We start from the raw sequence: 20820 nt of genomic DNA on the forward strand, positions 1-20820 counted from the left end.
AAAAAGCTAAGTTGATTTAATTGATTTTTATTTAAGCATAAAATTGCGTATATTTCTTAAACTCAATTTACAGATTTCTCGTTCGTTACATTATTTATACAAGTTTGAATCAGAAAATATATGTGTCTATCTTTAGTGGTAATATAGTAGTTATTATTGTTGAAATTCAATTTAAGGATTTCATCTTGCCACATACATCTACGAACTTATTCATTCCAGCTAGGTCAGATAGAAACGATTTAACATAGGGGAATTAATACATATAAAATTACGATAAATCACAAAAAATGTTTCGCAAAAATTTCTGCTACAATTAACGCCTACTAAACAGCTTGATACGCTCTCACTATGATACTCAACGCTAGAAAAATATACATATATCTATACCTTTAACTGCATATAGTAAGGCCTTGGCTAGTGACAAAGGATTTTGCAAAGTTAAAGCTTACGCATAGAAAACTCTTGTCCATACAAAAAGGTGCTTCCCTAAGCCACAAAAAACAAAACGAAGAACAGAAAACAAAATGTGATATTCGTTAAAATGCAAGCCGAACTTAAAGCTGGCGCTATCTCTTGATATGAACAAATGTCGTTTTAGTACAGTTTGGAGCTTTGTTTTACACTCGTTTGATAGACGCTCAGTTGGTCATTGTTTTGAAAATAAAAAATATATAGCTACGGTTATATATATTTAAGATATATATGATCTATGTATTCGGGCCCTGGCTGTGGTCATGGGGCCATTTTGCATGGGATTTGGATTACGTATAAAATAAAGAAAACAATGTTTGCGGAACAATTGCGATTCACAGTTTGCTTTTCCTCCGTCTCGGCCACATTTTTGGTCGTCAGCTGCGCCTTTTAGCGCCATGGGCCAATCCTAAGAGGCGCTGGCTTGGACGCTCTGAACACTCTGCACTCCTTGGACACCCAATCCAGTGCGCACCTCGCGCACATAGCAGTCCCGACAGACGCGTACAGCTTTAGTCAGTCCGTATTTGGGCAACGGAGCGGAAGCGTTCGAGCACACTCCGCAGAAGACACCGCCGCAGTTTCGACAATGATGACGCCTGCGGAAGGCAGTGAAAGGCGTCTGACAGGCCATGCATCGCGGTGCCTTGCCATCGGGAATCCAGGCCGGTGGCGAAAGAGTGGTTGAGCTGGCTGTTGCTGATGAGGGCATCTGGGTTTCGTTGTTGCTTTGCAGGCGCCGGCGACTCCCGCTCCTGGCACTCACCGGTGAATTCTGTTCGGAGCTAGAACTGGTGGAGGAGGCGCTGGAAGGCGTATTACTACCAACGGAATTGTTGCGCTGCCGCTGCAGCTGGATCTGCAATTGCTGCTGTTCCTGGTGGCGCAAATGTGTGTTGCTGCTGGTCGGCGTGCTAGCTGCCTCCTGATCCCCTAGACTTCGGCTCCGCGTTACATGCGAACGACTGGTGACCATCGCATCTCCACTGGGACTTCCTTCTCCAGTCTGACTCGCCAGATCGATGGTATTATTTCGCTGCATACTGGCGCCAGCGGAATGACGCTGACCAGTCTGATTGACTCCACTGGCGCTGAACACATTGTCCAGCTCGGGATTAACCTCCTCCGCTGAGTAAATGCTTTGGTTGGAGCCGGCACTCTCCTGTATCACATCGTTCTCGGAGGCCCGGAACTCGAACAGTTCCGACTCCTTTGTCTTTTCCGGTATGTCGATCTCCTCCTGGGCGGACGACATGTTAATGAGGAAAACACTGCGTAGAATCTGGCGCAGATCGGAGGCGAAGTTCGTTTGCAGTTGGTCAGCCACGCCGGCAATACAGACAAACAGGCGGTGCAGCAAGTTCTCAGTGCTCCTGTAGATGAAAAAGTAAATTCAAAATGAATTAATTTTTAATTTTTGAAGTGAATAAACTAATAGGAAGCGTCAAGGTTTTTTAAACTAACGCTCTAAATTATGTTTTTAAACTAAATTTTTTTTAAGTTATCAGCGCTCAATTGCTTATTTTTATTTTATGAGCAACAAAAACAGCTTCGTAGATGTGGGGTGTGTGGCTAGTTTATGACTCATTTAATACAACGAACATTTTAATGAAAAGTGTTACCCGCCAAACCTAATGAATGGTTTTCTCTTAATTAAAATTATGAATACTTAAATTTCCCAACTCACTTGAACTTAAGGCGTGCCGTGGTGTTGCGCATGGCCAGGGACACGTCGTCCGACAGTGAGGAGGCGGCACTTGTATCGCCACTGGCTAGGTTTTGCTCCCTTTCCTGCTGACTTCCCTCCGCCTCAGACACATCCAGGCTGCAACGTTTGCGACCACTGCGCGTTGTGCGATGCGGATGCGGCTGTCGATGTTGATGTTGATGTGAGTGATGGTGATGATGGTGGTGGTGGCGTTGATGATGGCGGTGACTGTGACTCTCCCGATGGCGCCCGCTTGGCAAGGCTGAATGCTGCTGCATATGCTCCTCGGACGCTTTGATTGTCGTGGGTTCTGCTAGGGGATCAGTGTCGCTGCTGGGCAGGCGCAGCCGCTGCAAGGTGCGGGTGGCCGCCAGCATAGCAGCACTGGTGCTGGGCTCCTCCTCCTCGCGAGCCTGATGCCCGTGATGCTCTCCCGTTCCATACTCATCATCTTCGCTGGCCACGAAGTTGTCCGTGAGAGGAACCTCCTGGGGCTGAAGCAGATTACCCAGATTGGTGTTGGGTATGAGATAACCGGAGGCACAGTCCGCCGCCACAATGTCCTTGAGCAGTTGCTCCTCGTCCGTGTCATCGTCGCTGCTTTCTAAATCGTCTTCATCGATCTCCTCGTCATCTTCGTCCTCATCATCGCCATCGCTCCAATCCGCTGGCGGATTTGTGGAGGTGGTGGCCCCCGATGAAGTGGAGGCTATCGAGTGCGAGGGTGTGGGTGAGGGGGCAGGCGAGGCGGTTGGCGTACTGGTGGGTGACAACGACAACATGGACGGAGAGCGCAGCGTAGCTCCTTCCACTCCAGGATTCGTGCTACTGTTGCTGTTGCTATTATTGTTGTTGTTTCGCTGATCCACCAGCCGCTCCACAGTCCTGTGCGTATTTGTTGTCCCCGTGGTTGCGGTGCTACTGCTACTGTGGTTGTTGTTGCTGGCGTTTGTGTTTTGGCTGCTGCTCGTCGTAGGATGGGAGTTGTGCTCCGGACTTGGCGCCTCGATACTGCTCGAACCAAGTGGCACCTTTAGAATGGAAATAAAATACAGTTAATTAAACCTGACAACTTCAACCAGGATCCAATTTACCTTTGTATTGATATCCTCGTTGGTACACAGCAGCTTCTCAAGCTGATACAGTTCCTGGTTGTTGAGGTTCCGTAGGAGATCGCGGATCTTGATGAGGATTGTGCGGAAGGGACGGAACATCTCCGATAGCTGATCACCCGGCATATCCATGTTGAGCGGCCCCTTGGCATAGACCACCAAGCCAGCAACAATTGCCAACCGCGGAATGGAGAACATCAGACCGGGATCGAAGGCATCCACCATGTCCTGGTCAAGCAGACCAATCTTCAGAGCCCGTTGCAATGTCTCCGAGAAGAGCACACCGATCCACTGCTGCATCTCGTACTCATGGCGAGACTTAACCTGCACCATGGCGCTAACATAGCTTAGTTCGAACTCGGCAAAAAGTCGGTCGAAGATCTTCAGACTTTCGTATAGCTGCTCAGTTGTGGAATCGTTCAAGTCCAGATGCAGTGTCTTGCTGTTGGGGACATTGTTCTTTAAGCACTGGTCCCTCAGCAGGACGCGCACATTGCCCAAGCTCTTGGTCACCGCCTGGGCCAGTGGTCGCATCTCCTTGCTCTCCGTCTCCCGGTTCATGATTGAGGAGCCGGCAGCTAGGCACTCAGCACCGAACCACAGCTGTCCGGCCAAATTCTCTTGGAGTACCTCCTCGGGGAACTTGGCGCGGAAGGCGCGAGGATCACGATCTTCTCCGAGTAACTCCTCCATTATCAAGTTCGTGATAGCCAGCACTTTGTCCTAAAAAAAGAAAAGCGTATTAAAGATATATGGTTTAATATCAATTTTAGAAACTCACCTGATTCTGCCGCAGTCTGCTGACCAACCTGGTGCACCGATCAGGCTCTGCTCTTCCATCGAAACTGTCCAACTCACTGGCCACGGCTGTAAGAGAGCGATCTGCATGGAAGAAGCGGGCTAACAGCGATTTGTCATCAGCCTATAAAAATAAAATGGAGATGCAATTTTGATGAGTAATTGGACGTAGATAAGAAGACCCCCATTCCCAGATTCTCCCAACTCAACTCATGGCAGCTTATCGCTTGCCAAGTGCAACAAATTATTATGGGCAATCGTTGAACTGGAGGGATCGTGTGACAAATGCAGTGGGTGATGGAATTGGGGAGAGGGTTGGGTTGGCAGTACTACACGATGGGTGAATGGCGATAAGGATGACTCAACGAGCCACTAAACACGTAGAAGCTATCATTCAGGCATATAGACGACCGGCTTAATTAGCACCACTAATTTTCGTTGATTTCACAACAGATCCACAAAATCACGTCTGTAAATATCGCGGACATACAGTGCCACTCATAGCAATAAATCACATTTTCCGGTCAGAGAGAGATTTATTCATTTAGTAAGAATAAATTATGAATTATAAAAATTGCATAATGTTGGCTTCAAATATCAATCATACGCACAGTTGACTTACTAGACTTATTTTTGTATATTACTGAATCAATATTTGTTTTGATACTATAAGACTGATCGTGGCTGTAAGTTCACTAGCGTCAATATCGCAATCGGTGGTGTAAGCTGATACAACGAATAACAATTTTGTGCCTCATATAAGAAACAGCAAAGAGGAAGCCTACCTATTCGAGATGATGCAATCTTAGATGAGCTTTTTCCCATCGAACATGCAACAAGTGGGCTTAGCTGCAATGTGCCTGAAATCTCAATGATCCATTAAATCACGTGGCTCTACTTAAGCGGGGCTGCCAACCCCAACAAATCGCACGAGATTTACCAGACAACGAAAACTAAAAACAAAAAAAAGGGGAAGAGTACAGAGCCAGGCGATAAAGCAAGTTATCGGCGGTTGAACTTGTTTTCACCGGGCTTTTGTGTGAGTTGTTCAGTTGTTGGGTTGTTTCAGTGGTGTTTCGCATATGTGCTCTGCTTATACATATATATACATATATTGAAAGCAGCACGAGCAGCTGGCCGTGGTGGAAAGGAAACAAATGCACGAAACGAAATGTGTTTATTATAAAGGTAAACACGTCGAGTCCGAGTCAAAAGCGTTGACTCTCCGCCTTCAAAACTGCGCAGTTTGGCAGGTTTATCGTTGGGTTGTTGCGAGTTAGAGGTACCCAGTGAGCCGGAGGTTCGAGGTGTTGGCGGGCGTCCACAAAACTTTAACTCAAATTCGAATACGACTATACTACATAGACATTACATTAGCTAGCTTGAATTGTTCAAGGGAAATTTGTGCCACAACAAAGACTAATTACGATACCAGTTGGGTTTCCACGCTGCGAAAAAATCACACATTTCATATTTATAAATAAAAAGTTCTGAAATGATCCAGAAACCTTACCACAATGAATATATGTATCATTACTCATAGGGCTATGTGACTTGATTTACTAGTGAGCTTGTTAATTTTAAATGCAAATGATAAAACTTCTATTTCGTTTGAATTCGAAATAGAAATAGATCCAGAAGACTATTTTTCTGTGTGCAGTTTCGCCATAAAACTTAAAAAGTTATAATGATATCATATGAGCCATTGCAAGTGAATGGTTATGAATGAATCACCCCACGCGATTCGATGAATCGATGCAGAATATCGTATTCGGTTTTTACACATTTCGTCATAGGCCCAAGGGTAAAGTTTGTTTTCCTTTTTGTTTTGCCATTTGTTTACACAACAATTAAATGGGCAAAGCTCTAAAAATGTTTGACGTTCATTTCGCCGTGTGTTTTGGCTCTCCGTTTCAGTCGCACATCTGCGAGCAACGAACATTATGGGGTTTGGCATAGCCGCGGCAGAACGAAAAAAAAAACGTATAAGAAATCTAATTGAGAATTATAAATTATATAAATTGAGCAAGGCCATGCGTAAATAGTTCAATGACTGCCCAAGAAGCCACCTCATCTCGCCGCTCACCTCCGCTGCCCCAGCGGAATTCCCGCTCCCATTCCCATATTCTGTTGGCCGTCATGACGACGCTGGCCAAAACGTTGTCGACGCCAGCCACTTTTTGTAAGTGCCAGTAGTTGTAGCCATTAATTAGCGTCGCAATTTGGAAACCGACTGGTTGTGAGGAGTGGGGAATGGGGATTAGGGGGTTCTGGGAGTTTCATATATGAAAAAAGTGGATAAGAAAGGTTCATAAATGTATATACGTAAATATAGAATTGATAAAAAAAAATAATACTGATAAAACCAGTGAGAACTCCCACATATAATTCCATTTTTAAAAAGTTTCAATTTCTTTCGTAGCGTGCTAAAGAATTTTAATGCTTTTAATACTTGATAAGAAAATTCTTAAAACAAGGTCCACCATGCTATACGAGTTGTTATTATTGCATTTTCTAAGTACAATTTATTTGGCTTTCAGTACAAAAGCAACTTATTTAAGCCGTGTCACAATATTCCCCATTGTAATACCGCATTTACTTAGTCTTGAAGTTAATAATAAATTAATATCAAAAGCCATTTACATGCCTCATAAATACATAAAATATTTAGCCAAATCCCAAATGTAATTAAAGAGTTAAAAACCCCGGCAACAGCAGCTGACAAAAAGGCAAAAGTTAAATGGTAATTAAAAATTTTAAGCTTGTTTCGAGCCAACCGAAACGTTGAGGAGAAGTTGGAGGAGGTGCGACCCCAAGGATTTCCTTGGCACTTCTTGCGAAGCCAAAATGTATAAATTTTGAAAAAGAGAGGAAATGAAGCTTCGTGACTTATTAATTGAGAATCACATTGGGGCTCTTCAATATGGGAAATGTTTGCAACAGTCGTGATAAAATATTAAGTACTTTTATTTGCATTTCATATTCAGGTAGAAAGAAAACAAACATTTGAGGAATTGATTCGCAAAGGTAGCGAAATTTAGCAAAGCAGCATTTGTTGCTTTCAACTAAAGTTCTTTGACACTGTTTACCTACCAAAACAGACCACACCTTTGGATTAATATCTGACTTTGTTAATATCTGAGCACATTTGTGTTTATCCACAGAGATATGTGCATACCGCCTGGCTGGAAACTGCTTTTGTCAAGTATTTTAATTGTTGTTTCAACTGGTTTGTGTTCAATCAGCTAATTAAGGGTGAGTAACCCCTCCCCTCATCTGTGAACAAGTTGCTTTTTACGGACGATAACAGAAAATAACACACATATAGACTTTCCAGAGATATAGAGCCATATCGCAAATGGAGGAGAAACCAAATTTGCTGCTCAACTTGATGTGGGTGAGAACCACTTTCGATTCCAGTTGAGAAAGAAAACAAATAACGCCCAAGTGTATACAAAATGCAAATCATAAAAGGAAGTATTTAAGCCGACATCTGAGAAGTACGGTTAAAGCATTCCATTAAGAGCAATGAGTTCAACTTTCTAATTGCAAACTTAATAAAATTGCGTTTTATTTTACACAAAGTATTTTTAACACTAAAAGGTCAATGAAAATGTTTCCCAAGATAACATTTTTAATGACGAAAAAAGAAGAAAAGTAATAGCAAATTTTATCACTGTATTAATTTGTTAACTATTTTATGTCATATAATTATATACTTAATAGCAAAAAGTGTGCTAGTCTGACAGAGTCAGGTGGGGTTATTTTAAAATTTTAGACTTAGATAATTACACCTTGTTAACTCATTTTAAGCAATAAGTAAAATCTGACATCCGCTTTAAACAAATTAAACAAAAATAGTTATTCAGATGAAAACGGCAGGGTTCGCCATGATTTTTATCATCTGACCGTAAGGACATCTGCCTGACGTCACAGATGTCCATAGTGCTGACCTCGACACGCGCAACAGGCGGGTTTTCCCACCCCTTTAACCCGTATCCTTGACGGCAGCCAACAGCAAGGACACAGGCGAGACAGCCTGCCATTGTATCTATATGAATATCTGGCCTTATTGCCCCCAAGGCTCCAGCACTCGAAGGACCACAACCAGGCCGAGTTTGCTGACGCAAAGGATTTGCTACAAACACGCACTTGACATTGAATTTTCACAACCCTTTTTCCTTTTTGACAGCTGTTGGCTTCGCTTTAATTTCAATTAGATATTTGCCAATTGAGAACCGTCTCTAAAAATGGCGAATAAGGTGAGTCTGAGGGTAAGTGTCACGACCCCCTAACGATTCAATTTGTCCGTCTGTCGGCCCGTCCGTCTGTCATTTGGTCCCGGCACCTGCTGTCATCGGTTAATTGAGCTACGTCTGGACGAATACCTCTAGAGCTGGGAAACTACCGATCAATTGAATTCAATTTCTGCACAATTCCCGCTTCTCAAACTGCAAATTAAGCGCCTAATTTAATTGGTTGAAATTTCAAATATCAATTGCAAGTGCTAAAAGTGGCAAATTCCTAATAATTTCACATCTAACGTTGCACAGTCAATAAATGAAAATAAATTCACGTGAATTCGTCATGCGACATTATTTCGATTCCAAAATCAAACCAGTTTATGATAAAAATATAATTGAATAGTACTTAACAAGTTCCAATAAATATAGAAAACAAGCTCACGTGAAATCCCCATTAGATCCGATTAAAAGTACATTAAAAAAGATTGCTTAAATAATTATTAACCATTTGCATTTAACTAACAAACTCTCGTGAAATCGCCAATCGGTAAACTAGACTTTTTGCAAATCAGAACACGTTAAGATAAGCTAAAGATAACTTGTTATTACTACTCGTATTGTTAACCAGCAATAAAAAATATAAGAAAATGCGTCTTACTTAAAACAATGAAAACAATTGTTCGGAGTGTGAGAAAATTATATATATATAAACCTGTAATCCATATCAAAAGTACGTATGGGCTTGTGATATAGGGGAAACCACTCGAAGAAAACACAAAAAGATTGAATTCCAAGAATCGGTTAATCAGCAATTCGAATGAGTAACAAACACTTCTGACGTGATATACATACGAGGTGTGTTCAAAAAGTAAGGTGACTTTTCAAATTTCTCGGGCAACATATTTTCGATTATCGTTTTTTTTGTTTTGTTATATTGGTACACTCTTCCCTAACATCTGTACCAAGTTTCAATGGAACATCCTCTTTTGTTTGGTTGTGAGAGGCGTAAAGTTACAAGTTGTTTTGCGAGCTCGGCGATTTTTTGCTATCGAAAAATATGGATCAAAGGATTTGCATCAAATTTTGTGTAAAAAATAAAATTAAGTGCTCTGAAACACTTGAAATGTTGACAGTGGCATACGGTGAAACTGTTCTGAGTAAAAAAAATGTGCACAAGTGGTACAAACTCTTCCAAGATGGCCGGGAAGATGCCAATGACCAGCCTCGCTCTGGACGCCCAAGCACGTCAACAACTGATGAAAACGTTCAAGCAGTGACGAAAATTGTTTTGGAAAATCGTCGAATCACTATCAGAGAAGTTGCTGAAGATGTCGGTATATCGCTTGGCTCGTGCCATGAAATTTTTTCAAACGTTTTGGGTATGAGTCGTGTGTCAGCGAAGTTTGTTCCGAAATTGCTGAATTTTGAGCAAAAGAACCGTCGCATGAGCATCGCTCAAGAGCTGTTGAATGACGTCAACGACGACCCAGATTTACTCAAAAGGGTCATAACTGGTGACGAATCATGGGTATATGGTTATGATATCGAAACCAAAGCCCAATCGTCCCAATGGAAGAGCCCAGACGAGCCAAGACCGAAAAAAGCAAAAAATCGCCGAGCTCGCAAAACAACTTGTAACTTTACGCCTCTCACAACCAAACAAAAGAGGATGTTCCATTGAAACTTGGTACAGATGTTAGGGAAGAGTGTACCAATATAACAAAACAAAAAAAAACGATAATCGAAAATATGTTGCCCGAGAAATTTGAAAAGTCACCTTACTTTTTGAACACACCTCGTATATAGCGAATTTCCATTTTGGCATTTTCTCGAAAACCGTTAAAATTGTATTACAACATCTTAAACGGATTAATGTGAATTCCTCTTATAGCAAAAACGGCACCAGGCATCAGAGAGAGAGAGATACCCCTAGTGAAAACTGAGTCACGGTCAAATCGTATATAAATAAATGAGCTTGATAAACAAATGAAAGCTACTCGCGTAAATATAAAGATTCAATATCAGCACAGCCGATAGCCAGCCTATATATAAATGCCTCTATATATTCGAGCATGACCACAAAAAAAGGGAACAACGGAAATTCTTCATGAAGGACAAAACCAACGCCGACGATAATTGAAACCCAAGAAATTATACATCAAACTCAAATCTGCAACTGTGCAAATCCCTCACAAAGAAGAAAAACCCAAAAAAAAAAAAAACCATAAACGAACCGAAATAAACCGAATTATCTTGGGTGCATTCAACTCTGGCCAAACAAAAAAGTTGGAAAGTAAATTATACAAATTACGAGTTTAACCCTTTCAAACGGATATACCGGAAGTCGCTTTAAGGATTTTTATTTTCGGTAAACTTTCAGAGAGTTGAACGAACCGTTCCGTTGAACACAAAATTAACACTTTATATCCAAACCGATGCGATCTCAGATCCAGCCAAACCAGTGGACGTTTTTTATTATGTCATAATGAATTCAATTTCTTAACAAATCGAACGGAAAATTTGCATATCGAAATTACCCAATGTAAATGCAGAAGCAGCCGCAAAAGGGTAAAAGAGTGGAAAACAGCTGGCGATGGCGAATCAATGCGGAAGAGATGACAAAATGCGCCCAAGAGACGAATGCCAATAAAAGCCATTAAATAAATTGGATAATAATGGGCGGGATACCCTAAAGACCGGAGAAAGAGCGTCGATTGTGGGCGACCGAAGGGGGGCAGAGATATCGGGCCGAGAAAGAGGTCGCATCATCAACCCCATTGCATATTCATGAGGCCCCGAAAATGTGTCGCAATCGATGATAAACGGAGGCCAATCGGTCCCAACATTTTTAAATCACTTTGTCACAGCTTTTTTGCTTTTTGTTTTTATTTTTTCTTTTGTCTATATAATATCGGATCAACAGGTTGATTCCAGTTATATTATTTGCATTAAATGATTAGGATCTGTTAGATATGGCAAACGTTTTATTATTTTTTAATTGTTTCCTATTTATTCACTTTTTTGATAGGACTTACTAGTAATTAAGTAAGACCTCAAAACATTCTAGCATTTTTAAAAACTTTACAGAAAATACTGATATATCACTGGCACTAATCAGATTAACCTTAAACTTGAGGGCTTACTTTTTACCTTTTCGGAGCTGTGCGTATCGAAATGCGGTTTCAGTTCCCTAACCAGATTTTCCTATGGCTTCTCCTTTGCCGATTGGAGCTAGTTGGGATTTTCCATTCGGTGTGAACCCCTGCTACTGGAATTTATTAATCTTGACACTGCTCCCGATAATCCCCCCACCAATCGGGCAATGACAACTGAGAAGATAAACCGCAAATCACTTTCACTTTCCAGCGGGGGTTAAAGTGCGTTCGACGGGTACTCGGAAGTGTCGATAATTGAGTAACCAAGCGGCGGATTTCAGGAGGGGAACGCGTTCCAGTCGGACCCGCTGTACGTGCAGTACGTGGGCGTTGGCGTCCACACGCGCATCCCATCTCCACAGCTCCTCTCATTGATATGCCGGCCACAGACACGGCAAGAAAAAACTTAGGCCCAGACTCGCTTTAAAGTGTTATGCAACATAAGCGGTACACTAGACGAAATAGTCATTAAATTGAACAACAATACAACATTTTATAATTATAAATCTTTTCTATACAAGTCACTAAAGTATTTATTTTCGTTTTAGAGTGGTAAGTGGCAATAGACATGTTTTCTTGCAGAAAAAAAGAACAAAAAGATATTAAATTTACATAAAAAATTAGGAAGGAAAACTGTGAAATCTTTTTTTATGTTAAAAGTATTTAATTATAATCCTAATTATGAAATCTTTATTGATAATAATAAAAATTAATTAGTTTTTCTGCCTGTGCGGCGGCAGGGCAACACAGTCGCTGGCAAGTGATAAGCGCTGCCGCTCTTGACGCTCCGTAGGGCGCTCTTTGTCGGGAATGGAAAGAAACTGGAATGGAAATGGGAATGGGGATTGGGATTAGGTAATAAGTGGAACGCAATGGCCGGCGGTGTCTGGCGGGAGTAATGCAATCCGCCACTGAAGCCGCTGCCATTCGAAAGTAGGAGAGTGGCTTCCAAGTCCACAGCTGTGGACTATGCAGCTGAAGTGCTGGCCATTGCACTCACTACTCCTCGAGGAGATCGACTCGATGTGAATGTGAAAATTTCACCGCTTTTACTTTTCCCCGACTGACCGTTTGTTTGGCCATTTGAAAAGCGTTTTTATTTTGGGAAACTGTGTGCGCGCGTCTGGCAAAAAGCGTAACGAATAATTGACATATTGGTCGGAGTGGCGGGCACGTAGTCTGCCTTGGCACAATCTCCTCGCCAAGATGGCCAATGAACCAAGTGGTCATCCTTGGGTCATGAATTGAGCAATACCCGGCGACTTAAGACCGTGGAGCGCACAGAAAGATGGTTTCAGAACGGCATCTACTAAAAAGCCACGTTTGACCTGAAAAACTAAAATTATCAGTTCGGTGGCAAAGTGGAAAAGTGATTATTAAGACGCCTAAAGCCGCACCAATCACTCGGCTCAGTGGACAGCCGTCAGTCAGTCGGTTGTGATAACACAACAGACCACAATCAATATAAAAACATTGTAAAGTAATTTCAATTTGTGTGTTTGCTGCTTCCACGGTGGCAGTAACAGGAAATTACTGAATCAATATGCGGATTAAGTTGCTAACCAATATTTAACCAGCATTTACAAGCCCTGCCTTCCGCAAAAAGGTGAGTAAATAAAGAAAATAATCGAACAAAGCTAACATAAAAAAGGGAACCCAACCAGGCGAAGCCGCGAGCGTGCAGTAAATTATTTGATTTTCGTTTTGGAAATATGTTACACAATCTTATCGCCAATGTAAAGATATACCCGACATAAATGGGCTACATATGTTTCATAGTCCGATAAAGGTCGGACAATCATGCATTCCAACATATCAATATCGATCGGTAAGGTGGAATTAGAATGAAAAGTGTATGTATAAGACAGCATCAGCGGAAAATTACTCAGCAAAGTTTCTGTGGAAAATAATGTCATGGGAAAACTCGTAGCTAGCTAGCTAGCTATTAAGATAACGAGTTAATCTATACGATCTCAGAGAATCTACGTTTTACATTATACCCTTACATCTTAGTTGGAAGTCATGATAATCGCCATAATCATGCGCATATAATTATTTCCTGTTTGCCGTAATAATACAAATATTACTTATTGGGTCATGACTAGAAAAAAGCAACAAGCACCCAATTTCCTTTTACTTAGTATGAAGCTTATCAACGGTGTTACTCTAATAATGAAAATAAATCGAATTTAAATAGATTAGGTTTGTTTGCTTAGTGCACTAAACTGTATAAATTACCTAATCTGGGGCCTCTTTATATTCTAACTGTAAAGTTTTAATGCAAAAAAATTGACTTTAAAGTTGATTAAAAGAATTTAAAACATTTTTCAAAATTCAATTTGCCGTTCCCTATGGGTCATCATCTAAGTTTGTCACTAATTAAATTCCCTTTTTAGTAGTCATTATTTATGTATGATCACTAATGTCGGCACGTTTTCCTAAGCTTCGTGTGTTCAATTCCTCAATACTTCATGTTCACACTTTTTCTGTGTCTTATATGTTGTTATCAATGTTATTTCTATATTCTATGGGCGAAGTTAGTGCGTCACTAAACACACTAAATAGCGCATGGGGCACGAACACTTAGACACCAGAGACCTGGACATATGTGCTTTGTATTATCAACTAATTTCGTGTTAATTTTTTATAGTTCCCCCCAGTGGAAAAGTTACAAGATAGCTGACAAAAGATGGACTAATGTTTTCTATAAGTATTTCCCCCGGGAAATTAGAAGCGGGGTCAGGGAACGAAATTCTCAAAACAAGTTGATTAAATCATCCAAAGCAAATAAAATGGTTAAGCTGAATGAGAGGAAACCTTAAGCCCGATCACGTGCCGGCGTTTGAGTCTATTACGCTTAAGAGATTGACGAAACGATGACCTCAAGTGGAAACGTGTGGAATTTGACGCTGTAATAATTTATAGGTGTTGCAAAAATCTCTATTAACTCTTGCATTTTAATTTTGTTGACCTTTATAGGGATTATAAACTATAAAAAGCAAACCAATCAAACTCGTTCAACATTAAGAACTTTAATTGAAATTTTAAATGAAATTACTTCATGGATTATTTCTCGCAATCTATGAGTCATAAATGATAAATTCCATCACCAAGCTGTTTCCTAATATAGTTGCTGAAAGCATTCCAATTAAATTTCTCAAGCTATAATTATCTCTAAAGCTGATAATAGTTATGATAATATCCATGTCAAATATTTTGCTGATTTCTTAGTAAGCTTCAGTCATCAACACGTCAGTTCGAAACTTGATTAGTGATTAGAAATGACAAATACATAACCTGCGGCAGTATCTTAGAGACTTTCATCAGAATCAAGACTATAGTAGTAGCACTTTACATTTACATTTTGTAGATCCCAATTAAATATCTATAAGCCAGATGATATCTATCTAATTATCATTATGGTAATATTCCACGTCGAATCTATGTCAAAATCTTAAATGTAAGCTCAAGTCAACATGTTAATTCATAATTTGAATAGTGATTATAAATGACAAATGTCCGTCTTTCAGTCAAGTTCTTGGAGTCACTTTTCAGGTGACTTCCATCAGAATGCTGTTTATCAAGACTTTCGTAATGTTGACTTGGAAGACAGCGGTCGACAGTTGTGGCCCACCTCGGCGGCCTTTGCCTCTCTGTATACTTTACTTTACTAGACTAGAACGTCGAAATGAGGGCAGCGGCGAGTAGAAGCAGAAGCAGAAGTCGTTAACGGTGACGCCGGCAGCAAAGTCGGCACATGTCAATATGGCCCAAATTAAATGCACCGAAAGAAACAGGTTGTTATCGTCGTCGTGTTGTTATTGTTGTTGTTGTTGGCACGAGCAACAGGCAGACATTCATACAATCACAAACAAACAAACACAGACAGAGACACCAGTAACAAGTTACATATACATTGTTGCACTGCATTAAATCTGTCGACGTAGTAGTCTTGTCCAACGGGTCGTATACGCATTCGAGTCCATTCATGCCACAGATGGTGAAAATGAGCTTAAGTCACTTCACTTTATTTGTACAAGCGGTGTAATATTGTGCAGTGGGTTTCAGAACAGTAAAGCGGTTAATAGTGTTAACAAATATGGTAAAGATTGCATTAAATAGGGTAAAGTGTATGAAAAAACTTAAGAAAAGTACATTCAAGAATCTGAGTCTGAATCTTTTTCACTTGAAAAAGCAAAAGAAGATCCAGCCATTAAGTTCTTTTAATAAACCATAAAATGATCTGAAAGTGCTATGAATAGTTTAAGAAGCGTTAAAGGCAAACAGAAACGAAGTAAAATGGCCACAACGTTTTGGCCCATAATAGCTCTCCCTGAACAGGTTTCTTTGGTGTTTATCTTTCTATTTATCGTAATTATTTACTTGTAAGGTCGTTTCATAATGTGGTTAGGATTGCGAAACGCACTGTATCCGCATCATTGAAACATGAAAATGAGCATTATAATCGGTTGCCATTAACAACAGGGTTGGCTTCTCTGGCACTTTACTTCCTTCACTTTTGTCAGAAGAGATTTTACTCTGCGCTCTTGTTTCTTTTTCCATAAGTTTGAGTTAAGAAAGCGTAAATAAGTGAATTTTATAAAGCTGGTTGAAGAGATAGGTTCCCCCTCGTTTCTCTCGGTTCATTCAGCTAGTTACTCTCGTCCAGTCATGACTTTCTTAGGCACAATTGTTAAACTGCTTTTATTGTTGTAATTTCCATTTTGCCAGCTCATGTTTAATTGTTTTGTGGATAATTTTTTTTGTTTTTTTTTTTAAAGCCACAAGTCAGAGTTTATTGTGTTAATGGCCGATTTCGTGCTGACGACGCAACCGACTTTAATTGCACACCTTTGCAACATGCTCCAAAAATCCGGGGGAGTTCGAGACTTCGAGAGGGAGAAGTATTTGGGAAACAACCGAAAATAATTGTAGAAACGAAACAAAAACCCAAACCATCAACGATTAAATAAAAAAAAAAATCAGAAATTGCCAGCCACCCATAGATTTCACTTTTTTATGGTTTGCTTTTGTTTCTTGGCGATTCGGCCCGTAAAACAATTCAATGCCAACTCCAAATGAGTTTATGGCAAGCACACAGAGCAAAGACACATGAGAGGTATATTGGTTGGCAAACTAGAAATCAACGAGTAAAAATACCAAAAATCTGAGAAGAATTGCTTATACTTTGCTTAAAGACACAAAAAGAACAATATAAATGCCTTTGTTTCTGTACTGGGAAGACCCAACCAGCGCTATCAGACTACGAATACGAATCTGAGCCATGTGCTCAATAATAACAATTTCAGCCCGCACCCACTATTTCTTCTTTATATGATTGTACATGGTTACGTATGTATACATATATATTCATTCATCGTAAAACATTTATAATCAAGTATCCAAAGGCAAGCGCAAAAAATATAATAAAAGTGTTTGCTTTATCGTCTGTACAATACTTCCTATATGTGGTGTACGAGTTTAGATGGGAATATATACAATATCGTATTTATGCAAGCAAATTAAATATGGGAGAGTGATGTAATGCTATTGGTTTTGGGCCCAGAGATCGAGTGCCCGCTATATCAGAGATAATCAATTACAGACGCCTGTGGCGCGTGCCGCCTTCCTTCGGTGTTTCACTGGCCCCCAGTTACCAGTTGGCAGTTCCATTGACTGCGGATCCGATCGCGTTTTTTGGGATCTGGGTTTCGGGGCAGTCGCCTCTTTCCCAGCCTCCATTGTCTCGGTTTCTCCTCGCCTTTTGTCTGCCTTCATCGCGTCGTCGGTTTCGTTTTTATGAAAATTTATATGCACAGACAGAGTAAAAACAATTGCATTCACTGCATACCCTTACAAAAGGTACGATTGTTGTCTTGAAATCATCTTTTGTTATTTTTATTTTTGTTGTTAGCTAGTTCTGCTAATGTATGTAGCAAACAGGGTTCATTATTATTAGAATGGCTGGCAATGGTGTATTTTTTAATTTTTAATGCCTATATATCCCTGATAAAACTACCTTCAATTACTCATTCTGCAAACGAATGCAGTGGACAGGGTTGACACATCACAAAGTGAAGCAATCTCAAATTATGCAATCCGAAACGGCAATGCCTTGCAAAACGTCTGGCAACGCTATCGCTCTGCTGTTTCTGTTTATTTTTGAATCGCAACAAAAGCGACCTCGGCGAAAGAATCTCACTTTGCAGGAGAAAGAAAGTTGACACAATCACAAAGACGAGACGAGACTAAAAGAAAAGAAAGAGAAGACCAGGAAGCGACTGAAGAAAAATTGTGTGCAGTCAGTCAATGAATGAATGAAAAAGAAGAGCAGTGATGCCTATGCCACACGAAAGAGTTGTTGAACACACAAATAAACGTAAGAAAGAAAAGCAGAAACTTTAGACGACTGTCTGTGTGGATTTTCCGTTTCGTTTGGAAGGCATTTTTCACCACCATGAAAATAAGGAAAAACGTACCGTTATTTATGAGCTGCATGGCCCGGTGGGCGGCGTGTTAGGGTAGTGGCGGTGTGGCTCATGGCCGATGGGGAGAAGTGTGTTAATTAACAAAGCAAACTAGAGAGCAACTAACTAGTAGGCATCCGGAAAGTAAACCAAAGAAAACCGTATTTCCATTTTGCTTTGATCACTTTTGCAGAGCCAATTGGAATTTCCGAATGCATTTAGAGCATAATAAATCAAGCAGCGAAGTCTAAACGTTGCTTTCAATTATTTATGGTCAAAGAGGTATTTGAAAATTGAGGAAACAGGAAAACCTCATTAATGGATATTTTGCCAAAAAGGATCACAGATCAATTTCAGGCGAGAAACATTTCTTCAACATTAAACACTATGTATACTATAAAAACATGTGCAACAAAATAGATATTTTACCGTTTGTGGCCAATAAACTTTATTATCCAGCATTAACATGTTTCTTGAATCTAATGACAATGATTGCAAGTCGCAGGTGGCATTTAAGTATATGCCAAATGCTTAGAAACCAATCCGAAAGTGCATAAACCTAGAAATCACTTCAAAGGTGATTTATGCGATACTTTCCCACCCGTTAATCGATAAATACCAAGCCTCTTCGATCACCTGTCATTGAACGTGATGCGCAGTCAAATCCTCACTCGCTCCACCCGGCGAAATCTTATCTAATCGAAGTACCAGATACAGATACAGACAATACTATTTCTATGTGCCCGGGCTCTTCCCGATTATTGAACACTCGAAAACATAAACATCCGAGGCCCTTCTGCCCACAGACCAGACATCTGTTTGCCATTTGATTCGATTTCCCCCGATTGGAGAGCCTCCTACAACCGACAAAAGTCTCGACACTGACCTCCACACCAGGTAGGTAACCGAGGTCGTATAAATACACAGCCATATAGCCATATAGGGTGTTTGCCTTTGATTTAATGGATTTGCGTGTAAATTGCTTCTAATTCCATTTTTCCTACTCTTGAAGCACTCTGTAGAAATAGAAATCTGGCGACGGCAATCAAAATGTCAAACGGATTGACTGATTGACGACCGATCGGGAGGAAAATTGTTAGAGGGGCACGAAAGTCGCTCCATCGGTGTTTTATTTTTGGAGGCTAGGGTCTAGCGGTTCACGTTTACCGTGTATATATTCCAGACACCCGAAAGTAAGGGGGCTTCTTAAAATAGATACAGGCAAGCTTAAGTACGAGGAACAATCTAAAACTTAAATTCATTTGTATTAATATTACTTTTAATATAAAATAAACTAATTCTTTTGTGCAAGACCTCATAACATATTTTTTAAAAACTTTCTTTATGTCCATATGGCTGATACGGTTCTTCATATCTATACCTAATAGGCAGAATATAAAAATTTAAGTCCGTTTTTTCATATTTAAAGGAAGTATCCTATGGTTTCTATGAAGTTGGTGGGTTGAACTTTCTTAAAAGAATCTAGAAAATCCGCCTTAGGTAATTTAAACTGTAATTTGGAATTACTTGAATGTAGAGAGTTAAAAATAGACTCCTCCAATCGCTGGAGCTTTGACATTGTTTTCTCGGCGTTCTCGAGTGATTTTCCCCAGTGCGATAGAGCGGGATTTCCCCCCCAAGAGCAGAACAGAATAGATCCCAAATTACCAGGCGCAGATACATAAATTAGTTGGCTTTGGCTTTAGCTTTAGCTGCTTTTGCTTGTAATTTGCAACACGAACGGACAGGCGCCATATTTGTTTTTGTTGGTACTTTTGAGTTGCGTGTGTGTGTTAGTGAGTGTTTCCAATTTGAATTCAGAGTGCAGTTTACACACAAACGTATTAACATATTGTGAAAAAAAAGACAACTGCAAAATTTGCTGAGATGCAGTTGTTGCAACGTCAGCGAATTCGAATTAATCATCGGAAATGAAATGCGGTTAAAACCCAGCTGGCCGAGAGAGTGCAAAAGAGAGAGGGCTAGTTTATAATGAGCCAGGGCCAAACGCTGACGTCACAACGGCACAGTTAACACACACACATATGCAAGCACACGTTGCTTTGACACCATTTGTTGCTCTCCCTCTCTCTTAGTCTTAATTAATTACGTTTCGCTCTTATTTGTTGTTGTTGTTTTTGTTTTAGTGATAAGGAGGCACTACTAATCGGGTTATCGTTTATAAATTATGCAAAAATAAGAAAAAACAGAAAACAAAAACTGTACCTTGGGTTTGTTCAGCCACTTGCGAAACGTGTCCATCGCAGGAGAGTGTTTTTTCCAGCTGCAGCTCCACAGTTGTTGCTTTTCCTCTTCTCCTCTTCCTCTCCTATTTTTGCCTGTTGTCCTTGCTCTCACACACACAAGCGGTTACACTGGCGCACTCTTTCACGCACACACACCAACACCAGCGCGTGCGAGCCAAACAAAACAAAGAAACACAATGCAATTTGTTTGGCAACTGCTAAATGCACAATACTGATTTTAACACTGAGAATTTTGTTTAAATGCCTCTGCCTTTTTCACTTTGCTTTTTTTTTGTTTTTCTCTGGCTTATATTTCACTTTTCGTGCTCATCACACGCGTGACTCTGCGGTCTCATTAAATGGAGCTGCATTTCCCTCGCGGAAACTGCGTCGAATATCCTTTGAAAGCCTGCAGAGGCACTGCGTCACAGCGAAAGCGGATGCTGGACACTCGAAGGGAAAGGCGAAGTATTGCAAACTATTCCATTAAACTCGCGCAGCACTCATCCGCCCTTCGCGATTTCCGTCGTCAGCGGAGCGTCCGTGCGTTCCGTTCAAAGTTTTTTTTCGATTAGAGTGGCCATTCGCCGTTAATGGCTGTTAACGGCCAATGGTGTAG

At 40.6% G+C, this 20820-nt stretch overlaps 1 protein-coding gene across 1 annotated transcript; it reads right to left on the reverse strand.

Annotated features, from left to right (window-relative positions):
• Window positions 1-11: 11 nt before the first annotated feature.
• Window positions 12-20782, reverse strand: LOC108115806 (lateral signaling target protein 2 homolog). The gene is made up of 5 exons (XM_017227395.2): window positions 20182-20782; window positions 4073-4213; window positions 3274-4014; window positions 2159-3210; window positions 12-1844 (listed from the first exon to the last, which is right to left on the reverse strand). The coding sequence occupies exons 1-5, from the start codon at window positions 20215-20217 to the stop codon at window positions 881-883; spliced, it is 2934 nt and encodes a 977-aa protein (XP_017082884.1). The 5' UTR covers window positions 20218-20782; the 3' UTR covers window positions 12-880.
• Between the last annotated feature and the right edge of the window lie 38 nt (window positions 20783-20820).

The sequence above is a fragment of the Drosophila eugracilis genome, unplaced genomic scaffold, assembly GCF_018153835.1.
Source record: "Drosophila eugracilis isolate 14026-0451.02 unplaced genomic scaffold, ASM1815383v1 contig_367, whole genome shotgun sequence".
NCBI classification, from domain to species: Eukaryota; Metazoa; Arthropoda; class Insecta; order Diptera; family Drosophilidae; genus Drosophila; species Drosophila eugracilis.